The sequence below is a fragment of the Lacerta agilis genome, chromosome 6 (genome assembly GCF_009819535.1).
Source record: "Lacerta agilis isolate rLacAgi1 chromosome 6, rLacAgi1.pri, whole genome shotgun sequence".
Taxonomy (NCBI): domain Eukaryota; kingdom Metazoa; phylum Chordata; class Lepidosauria; order Squamata; family Lacertidae; genus Lacerta; species Lacerta agilis.
Window position 1 is genome coordinate 37714807 of NC_046317.1, and position 10664 is coordinate 37725470.

Below are 10664 nucleotides of genomic sequence, written 5' to 3' on the forward strand. Positions count from 1 at the left end.
AGAGGGGGTGTATCTCTCAGTTCTGATGCTCTTCTGAAAGCATTGACATGCACTGACATGCACTATCCTAGATGCCTTCCAGATGTTTTGGACTACAACTCCCATCTTCCCCAGTTAGGATGGCCAATCGTCAAGGATAGTGGGATATGTAGTCTGCAACCATCTGGTTGCTTTTCCTGTGCTGTACAAATCCTGAGGTTGCCTAGAACTGTGTGTTCCTTTGCTTGTTACTAGTCTGGCCCTCTTGCTTTCTCCCTGCCGGCTCAGGGTAACATCCCACCACAGGAAGGAGACCTTTCAAGGTATAGATCTAGCCAGCTGACTGCCAGTCTGTGCTGTTAAAGGCATCCCTCTGCAGTGGTCGTCAGGCTCCTACCTGAAAAGAGATCTTTGGAAGTGTGGATTGAGTCAGTTGACAGACAGCTTGATTGGTGCCTTCGAGAACTCTTTGGCACCCCAGTGCTCAGGGCTGGGCAGCCTCCTTCCTGAGGAGAGACACCTTTGAAGAAATGAATCTGCTGCAGACTGGCAGGTCGGCACTTTCAGAGCTCCCTCTGCTAATGCAAACATCTGTACCTCACATGCAAACCACCTGTACCTCTTGCCTGACTATAAATATTTATGTGGCCATTTTAAGGTGGGGTAAGTTATCATGAGGTTATTTCTTAGCCTCCATGTTCATGCTATGAATTGATCTAGAGAAGGCACCTTCATGAAGTAAGTTCTCAAGCTACTACACCCTGAATAATGTTCCAGATTTTTACATGAATCAGTAGCATGGTGTGTGATAAAGAAATGTCTTTTAGATTCAGGTGTAGTTATCAATTTCAAATCCGTCTTGCCTGCGGCTAAATGTATCACTTTGATGCATGGTCACTCTCACCGTATCCAAGATGTTTGCTAGTGCAGAACCTAAATAAGGAGAACTAGAAGAAGAGAGAAAGATTGACACCGGGCCAGCACCAAATCTCTAATACTTTTACGGTAACCTTGATTCTAATCTTTCATTTTTCCAGATGTTGCTATAGATGGGAACTGGAGCTGTTGGTCTAGCTGGTCTGCAGGTTCTGGAGGACAACGGACAAGAAGGCGGGAATGTAACAACCCAGCAGTGCAAAATGGTGGCAAGCCATGCATGGGGCCAAACACTGAAACTGCTTAGTGAAATAGTTGAGAAGTTACTTGGAAGAGCAATAGAAGGGCCCTAAAAGTGTTTTCTATTTTCCACTAGTATTAATTCCAGTTTTTTACATTATTATTGTTAATTAGGTAGACACTTTAAATGGCTGTGGTCTAATATAGAAATTCCCTTCAGGCATGGAGACTCTGACAAAAGTATTGATCTATGTTTTCCCATTCAGTTCAATGGATAGAGGGAATCACATGGCATGAGCAGTGTTGATGGTCCCCTTTTGCAGGACTTTTCTTTACACTTCTGAATGAATACATATGACCTTTGGAACCAGAATATAAATCATATGGAAAATATAATTAATAGATACATGTTCAGAACATGCAGCAAATATATATTTTTAATATCTGCCACTGTGTTTTTTTTCATTTTGCATATATACAAAAAGTCATCATCTGTTACTCTGACATCAAGAAATTCACACCTTTTTCTTTATTTGGCTGAACTTCAATAAACTATTTCCCATGAATGCCTAAAAATACACTTTTTTCTAATAGTCACTGGAGGGTGCTTCATCCTGCTGAGATAAATGAAAGCTTTAAATCTCAATCACAGCAGCCTCGTCAAATGTGAAACTTGAATCCAATGTGGTGGCAATAGACTCAGTTTCCCATTTATTGCATTGAACATAAATTGTTTAACCAATTAGATATTGCCTTAAAGGGAGAAAAGTGAATTGTGAAGTGCTCTCAAATACCCCTGTGACACCCAATAATTTCAAAACTGTGTTATAATGATATGCTTATTCATTGGATGATTTCCCCCTGTAGATTACCCTGTATAAGAAAGACCTTCGCAAGCAACCTGGAACTGAATGTAAAAAATGAAATGAAATAAATTAAAATTCATAAAGCTTATGGGCAAAAACACTTGATACACACAAATAAAGATTAACCATTATGGTGTACGCTGAGAGTCAGCACGTTGCGTTAGGAGTGATGCAAAACAGACAAGGCCACCTGTTATGCTTTTAAGTGTTGGGCAGAAGCAGTGTTGCTACTGGTGATCTTGCAGGTATCAGTACCACTCACTAAGAGGGGGAGTCCACGACTGCATGGCCCACTGTGGGAGCACTAGGTTGTCTCCACCGATCCATCCACTCTGCCCTGACCACAACACCACTTCACCCTGCCTTGTAAGCAGGAGAATGGCTGTTGCTGGAAGGCTATTGGAGGAGGAGGAGGAGTTTGGATTTGATATCCCGCTTTATCACTACCCGAAGGAGTCTCAAAGCGGCGAACATTCTCCTTTCCCCTCCTCCCCCACAACAAACACTCTGTGAGGTGAGTGGGGCTGAGAGACTTCAAAGAAGTGTGACTAGCCCAAGGTCACCCAGCAGCTGCATGTGGAGGAGCGGGGAGGCAAACCCGGTTCCCCGGATTACGAGTCCACCGCTCTTAACCACTACACCACACTGGCTCTCAATATTGCTATGGCTCTGCTGCTCCTGCTTCTCCATAGCTGTTTCCAGGCTCTGGGATGCCCATTGAGCTCCCCCGTCTCTAATGACCTTCTGCTGGGAGGCCTTTGGCTTCATAAGCTGGCTCATTATGGCCACAATAAATATGCTGGTTTTTATGCCCTTTGATTGCTGTTTTGTACTTTGCATTTTATTGCTGTTGGAAACCCCATTGGGTGAAAAGGTGAAGTCCAAATCTGACAACTAAAAGAGCAAGTTCTGAGGTGCACCCAAAGCCAAAAAAAAACCTGATTAAGTGCCAGCCATGGTCATAGCTGAAGCAAGGTGTCACCATAGACCCTTTTCATGTGAGTGGTGTACAGAAAAAGAAGCAGCAAAACGATGCCCCTGGAATTTCCAATGCTGAATTATGATTTGGAGTGTTTTCACACGAGCTACCCCACCACCTTGGCCCGGTTTCAGAACTGCTCGTCATTTTTTGAGTGAGTAAGAAAATGTAAGTTGACTGAGCTGTTTTCTGGACAAGAGTAAATTCTTTTATGTAAATTTCTCCATCGTTCCTGAGCATAAATATGAAGCAAAGCTGGCAAGAGGCTGGAAGCTCACTCTGCATCTATCAATTGCGTCTGCTGTTTCAAACACACACCACATCATAATGCTGAATGGCTCACTGAGCTAAAATAAATCAGGACTCATGACAGCGTGGCAGCATTGGGGAGCTGGGAGGGGGGGGCTCAGAGACTTTGCAAAAAATAATAATCAGTGAGGTGTTTATCTCATTATGAAAATGAAAGGATTGGGAATAATCAAAATATTTTCTTGGGCCTTTTCCCTAAGACCATGATATTCAGCCAATTAATTCTTTAAACAGAGCCTCAATTAATCAGGAAACAGACTTTACAGATTTAATTTTACTATTTATTTATTTTATTTATTTATTTATTTATTTAATATCCCGCCATTCCTCTCAAATGAGCCCAGGGCAGTAAGCACTTATAAATGTATAGTGCAAGTACTTCTAAAAAGGGTGAAACTCCAAATTTATTCATTTTCTCTCCTTTGCGATTACTCTGACGATGAGTCACCAGTGTATATTTGCTCTGGATTAGAATGCACATTCTCTGGGCAAAGGCTTTCAGTATTACAACAAGCAATCCAGGCTACCATGCAGTATATGGATGACGACAGCAGTAGTTCTTGATGGGGATTAAAGCAGACAAGGGTTTTTCAGGGGGGCTCTAGATAACTCACCAAGCCCAGAAAAAAATATCAATATATACATCACACACTTGAATCCAGTGCTGGAAATGCCTCTTTGCACATGCACAATGGTGGGGAAACGTGTCCCTCCAGATGTTGCTGGACTCCAATTTCCATAACACCCTGCTATTTTGATCAGGCATTACACGAGATACAGCCCAACACCTGGAGCACCAACGGTTCCCTGTTCTTGCACAAACACACAATTTCCTCTCAGTAGAGGTTGGCAGGGTTACCTGGCTTGCTTACCTGGCTTCCCAATGTGGAGCTCACTGCCAGCAGCTAGGAGGAGTGAGGCAGTGGGGAAGTCAGCACAGTGCAAATGCAATGGCAGGAGTGTTGAATTGGCTCTGCTGCTGCACTTGCACCATTCTGACCTTCTCCCTGTCTCAGCTCTCCTCTTCTTTGTGGTTACCAGCAGCTACCCATGCATTGGGAAATGACTAACCTCACATACTCCTGAAGGAATTCCTTCAGCTATGCGTAGTGTTGAGCAGTACTGCTTCCTCTTCCATTCACTCACAACCCCACAACCTCTGGCCTGCTTTGTGGAAATTTAAATTATGCTTAGCATATGAATATGTGGGTATGTAATACTTCTTCTAAGAACGTCTGTCAAGAGGGTAATCTCGGAAGACATTATTATGCCCAAGTATGTTTTCTCATGTGCAAGGCAAACCTCTGGAGATCATAATCCAGTGAAGAATCTTCTCATTTTTGTTTTGTTTCGCCTGTGGTAAAAAGTAAATACTAACCTATTTGGCAGCTTTCCAGAACCTGGTGCTCTTCATGTGCTGTTAGACTGCAATTCCTATGAGACTCAGCTCATCTTTGGTAAATACGGCATCTGAAGCGAGTCCAAAATTTGGCATCCTCCAATGGATCTTCTCAATTATAGATCTTCTTGATTTTACACCTTCATAGCTTGGTATCCTGTGTGTGGGAACTTCCTGCAACACCCTAAATCTGAACTTGAGACCCAGCCAGCTTGGCCAATTGTCAGGGATGATGAGCGTTGTAGTGTGGGAGCAACATCTTGAGATTGGTTGATTTCAGAGAACTGGAATGTCAGGTAGAAGAACACTGCCATACAGACAGAAGACGCCTCTACCATTTTCAGCAGTTCTCTTATCTAGCTATCTTGACTCTGCACCTTGAAAACCTAAGGTGAATAGCCCTCAGTCATTTACTATACACTGCTTCTTTTTGTTAATAAGCCTGTTTGTTCACATCCACATCTGTATCCCATACCTTTTAACCCAAGTGTCACCATCACATGAGTCGGACACAGAGAAATAAGGTTTCCCAGAAGATATGCCTTGCAAAATATGTAGGATAACAGCTGCCTCGAATGTGTGTCAGTATGTATATGGGGATAAAATCCCTTCGTTATAAGTGGATGGCAACTGTAGTTTAAAAAAGTTAAAAAAGAAAATCTCCTATTATGAGCTTTTAATTTAGGCCAGAAAATGGCTGCGCCTTATCTCATCTGGTATGGCTCACATGCTGGGCCCTTCAGCACAGCTTATATTAGTTTCTTTGACTAGCACTGTAAATGTGTAATTGCTCATAATCTTTTACAGGCCTGGCAGGCAGGTTCTCCTTTCTCTCTCTTTCTCTCCCTCCCTCCCTCTCTCTCTCTCTCTCCGCACTTCAGCTTCATTGCACAAAACTCCTGTTTTTCATTGTTAAGGATTTGTGAGCCTCGGATGAAATGTGTGTGTGGCAGGGGGGATGCCTTGGGCTTGAGGAGATTTCTCTTTGACATTTGAAGAGAGCCTCAAAAGGGGCATTTTGCTGCCATTTGTTAGGTGGCTCGCGGTGTATAGCCTTCCTGTACATTTCCTTGTCTTTTTGCCAGGGCTCAGACATATTAAACTCTTCAGGGAGGAGATAGGAAATAGGGGCTGAATTCTACTGACTGAATTAAACATTCCACCCAGAGTGATCTCTGGTTGTCTTGCAGAACATGTTGCCAGCATACACCTTCTCCATTTTCAATTATTGCTTTAAGTCTCTTTTACTTCTAGTGTCCTTTTAAATACCATCCAATTTGTATACTAGAAGGGTGAGTGAATCAGTCTGCTTTCAGTCTATGTCACTTTTGCGCATGTTCTTACTGTCCTGTTTCTCTGTTAATTAGCATTTAAAAATATATACATATAGACAAAAATGTGCATTTCATATCTACTAAAATATGTATTTTTAAATAGATTTTCTTCCGCAGTTAAACAGATTTTTCTCTCAAAATATGCATTTCCACAGCTATTTTGTTTCAAAATACACATTTCTCCAAATATATTTGGCTTTTTTTGTGTGCTGAGAACTGCACCAGAAGTTCAGAAAGTGTAAAAGCTGTTTGACAGCCATGATGGTTACATACTACCTGTTGGAGAGCCGAGGTAGCTGCACCTTAAAGTCCTAAATAGTTCGCTGCTATAGAAGATTAGGCTTTGGTAATACAGTTCCAGATGTTGATATATACACAGGGGAGTCCTGTATACACATGCTGTACACACACATACATACAGGAGATTCTTGTCATCTGGGCAGCCCAGGACCGCCAAACACACTGTCCAGGCTTGCACTCTGGAGAGGTCACTTTGCTGCTGCTAATGCAGCGTAAACAACATGGGAGGCAGCAGTTAGCAGTCTCTGCAGCCACAGCAGGTGCTGTGAGTCTCCAGCAGTTTTACTTCATTCCTGGAGGCGCATTCCATTGTCTCTCGAGACAGATGGATACCAACAACAACAACAACAACAAGCCTGCTTGCCTTCTTATTTTTAAACACGATCCTTGCCAGATTGGTGCAGTAGTACCCAAAGTGTTGGCCTTGGAAGTATGGGAATGATTCAATCACAAATTATAAAGTGGTCCTAAGCAAATCATTCTCTCTCAGCCTAGCCTACTTAACGGGCTGTTGTGGAAGTAAAATGAAACCACAGTCATTTGGAGCAAATTATAAAGTCTTCCAGATTTTTTTGGGGGGGGATGTGATGAGAAGGGGTTGCATCCCCCCCCACCCACCCCAAAGGCTGAAATGTTTCTATGACTGCAAGCTTGAAGAACATACAGAGGCTGGGTACAATTTCATTTGGTGTCTGAGTTTCGCTCATTTCATTCTTTACAGACCTCACCAAGTGTGATGAAGCCACCAGGCCCAAACAAGAGACGAGACTATATTTCACATGCATCAGCATCATGTGTAGCTTGTGGACATCTCCCTTCTCTGGTTGGGTAGTGCATTCTGGACATTAGCATACAGCAGGTAGCTATGCTGGGTCTCAAATGTAATGGAAGCATAAGCAAAGCTGGGAACCATTGTTTGGAGCCTGGTGTGAGATCAGAACCTCAAAGGATTACTGGAGCTAATATATGTGGTTTCAGATCTCTGTGAAAAATAGAGATTCTTTCCCCCTTTTTTAAAAATGGCAAAATACTGCACCATCTGTACAAAACCATGAATTATTATCAATTTGAAAGCGTTATACAGCTGGTTTCTCTCTTTCTACAGAAAAATCAAATCTTGGTGTTTAGAACAGCATGGCATAGCCCTTCGAACAAAAGAAAATTGCTTTCGTTTTGACAAGAGCTAAAGAAATAATAATAATCCACACACAATGTTAAAAAAGAAGAAGGACCCCCCCTTATCTAGAAAGGTCACATGAAGCATTGGTCTAATCCTCCAGGGTGTAAAGCAGTCAAGTTAGTGAAGCTACGATAAATTCTAAATGCTCATCGATATACTGTTGGAAAACATGCATCTCAAGAGCACGGCTGTTATTAAAAGGCATTTTGTTAAGTAGTGGCTCTATCTCAGTGTTCTCTCTTTGTCCTCTCCATTTTGCTTCATCAAGCATGGAAGGTGATGGTACTCCCATGGGTGCACCTCCACATGCCAAAATTGCCACTGCCCCAACCCTGACCACATAAGCAGCAGCAGTCCCAGTGTCAGGAGGGGATCTGCGTCCCACCACTCTAGTCACTTCCGGTGTGAGATAACCATTCTGAGTGCAGCTCTGTGCGAAGAATGTGCTCATTTTGTCCCTTTGCTCAGTTAGTCCCTGTAACTTAGTCCCTCTAAGTTATCCCAACTTGAGCCAAAAGTCAGGGCCAAATAACAACCACAGGATATATAGAAACATGCCAGAAAGACCTCAAATCCCTTCCTTTTCAGAAGGAGTCAATATCTAGCCTTAGTGGGGACAGCATATCAAGCTCTTCTTCTACTTTGCAGGCTTCACAGAGGCATTTGGTTGGTCACTGTGAGCATAGGATGAAAGGGCCTATGGTCTGATTCAGGACCGCTCTTGTTATGTAGTTGGAGTCAGTCTAGGCCCTAAACTACCTACAGCAGCTGTAATCTGTAGTTCCATAGCTCACCACATGGAGCACTGTTCACAATTCCAAAGACTCCCAGTTCAAACCCAGCACCTCCTGACAGCCACACACTTACATCTAGCACATCAAAGTTAGAGGATATAGGTTTCTTTCCCCAATTTTTGCACTCTCCCATTGGTCACAAGGCTTGTTCTCATGCCTCTTCTAGCCTATGGCAGCTGTTCACCAGTCCATGCCCTCTAGTCCTTCCAGCTAAGCCAATTGAAAGATACAATCAACTCTTGGGTGAAGAAGCAAATGGAGAGGGTCTGTCTGGAAACCTGGTTTCATGCATGATGTTGCTTGATTTTCTCCTCCTCTATAATTGACAGTCAGTCCATCATCATGGTTCTTTTATCTTTTTGCAAAATGCACAGCACAATCAATTGCAGCATGGTTGATATTCACTGTGTACATTGGTTTGTTTGTGCCTGGTTTTTTTGTTTTGTTTTGTTTTTTTGCAGTCGTTCATTCAAAGCATGTTGCTGTGGACTCCCAACTACAGTCCTTGGAATCAGTTCAATCCTGTGCATATTCCTGCACTGAGATTTATGTATGGTTTTCCAAAAGGGCTCCTAAATCAACTGGACTGTTAACATCTCCAGCTCTGGAACCCTTGGAAATAGAATGCTGGTGTTCTAAGAGATGATTCATGGCCAGTCTTAAAGGGAAAATAGCCTCATTTGTGCAGCAATGTCCTCTGTGGACAGGCTGCATGAGGCTATGATTCTCTTATTCATCATCACTTTATATTAAAAATTATAGCAGCCTGGATTTTAGAATCTTTGAAGTTGGCAGTGTATCTGCTTGGAACAAAAGTAAAGCATTATTCAGGTTTTCTTGTCCACTATTCACCCCTGTTTTGATGTCCAGTCCATTCTATGCTCTGTGAATCAGGAATGTGGCATTTTTCAAGCAAATAAACAGTTACAGCCATTAGCAAATATATCAATTGAACGAATTAGATGAATACTGTGTATGAGCCATTCTTTTCTTTCTGTATAGCTGTCTGTGATGCATGTATAGGATGGAGCATTTTCCCTCTGCCCACTTGTAAGCATGTGCTGCACTATATGTTATGTAGTTCTGACATAAGTGGCATCTGGTTTTTGGTTTTTATTTTTTTTAAATGCTTTTATTATCTTTGCTTTGTAACAATTCAGATCGATCCACTTTCTTTAAATAAATGCATATCTGCTGCCAACATTTCGGAAGAATTTACAGAATGTGCTTTGATATGACTGCCAAAAGAGTTGCACTGAATTCTGGGTCAAATGCTTGAGTTGTATTGATTCCATGGGCTACAAAAGTATTGTGCCTGTGTGTGTGTGTGTGTGTGTGTGTGTGTGAGAGAGAGAGAGAGAGAGAGAGAGAGAGAGAGAGAGAGAGAGAGAGAGAGAGAGAGAGAGAAAGAAGACACTAAGGCTTCCTTTGGGGTTGAAGACCTAGGAGACTAGTTGTCTGGAAGGGCTATTCAAGTGGAATCGTAAATAGAAGAAGCACAATATATAAGGGTGCAATATTCGTTGTACAATCTAAGTACCATGTAAGGATGAGAATTGCTTTGTTTCAGAAATTTGTTCACTTGATGGTGGTGAATGGAAGCGGCAATGTATATGGTCTACTCAGTGATTGTGATTCTCACCCCACCAAAGTATCTCTACATAAGTGTGAGAAGGAAATGCCACATCAAAATGTCCTAACAGGCTTTTAATAGACAGTCTTTGAAGAATGTGAGGACGCAATCATCACATGACCATACCTAGGACCATTTTCTCCCATCCAGGGTAACATTTTTGTTACTATGGATGGAAAATGGTGGTGTTAAACTACGTGCATGAGCTCCTGATTTAGCACACTATTGCAAAACTAACACAAAATGGCCTTTTGTGGAGGCTAAATAAGAAAACAGGGCTTTGTTACTGCTGAAATGGCCCAGTCATAGCAGCAAGGGGGGGCATAAAAAGTGGTTATATGAATCAGCCGTGAGATTTACAGACACAATAAACTCTGGTTGTATCCACATGGCCTTGTAGTGAAGTGGTTGTGTAACACCTTGTTTCTCCGTGCACAGTTTCCAACTGACTCCACACTTCCCACATCATCAAAATGTGGAAGTGATTTAGTTGCAAGCAGGTCTCATGGTGGAGGAAATTGCACAACCATAACCCTGAGGCAGCTCATCTACACTCAGTGCTGCTCTGCACACTGAATGTGCACATGGAGGGTGAGCTTCTGCACAGCCCTGTTGTAATTGTCAATCTGTGATATTGCAGGCCAGTAATACTCATTGCAGTCCCTTTCCTTTCATATTTTTGTTTTAAGAAGGAAAAAAAAACCTATATTCCTTTTCATTGCAGTCTTATACATGGCAACGAGAATAGCTGCCATAGTTGTTAACCCCTAAGCAA

General features: G+C 42.3%; 1 protein-coding gene across 1 annotated transcript in view; it reads left to right on the forward strand.

Moving 5' to 3' along the window:
- Positions 1-2099, forward strand: part of C8B (complement C8 beta chain) — a 32234-nt gene extending 30135 nt beyond the window's left edge. The window contains exon 12 of the mRNA XM_033152000.1: positions 1017-2099. Within this exon, the coding sequence (XP_033007891.1) occupies positions 1017-1162 (146 nt within the window). The 3' untranslated portion in view covers positions 1163-2099. The remainder of the gene's footprint in view (positions 1-1016) is intronic.
- Positions 2100-10664: the final 8565 nt, after the last annotated feature.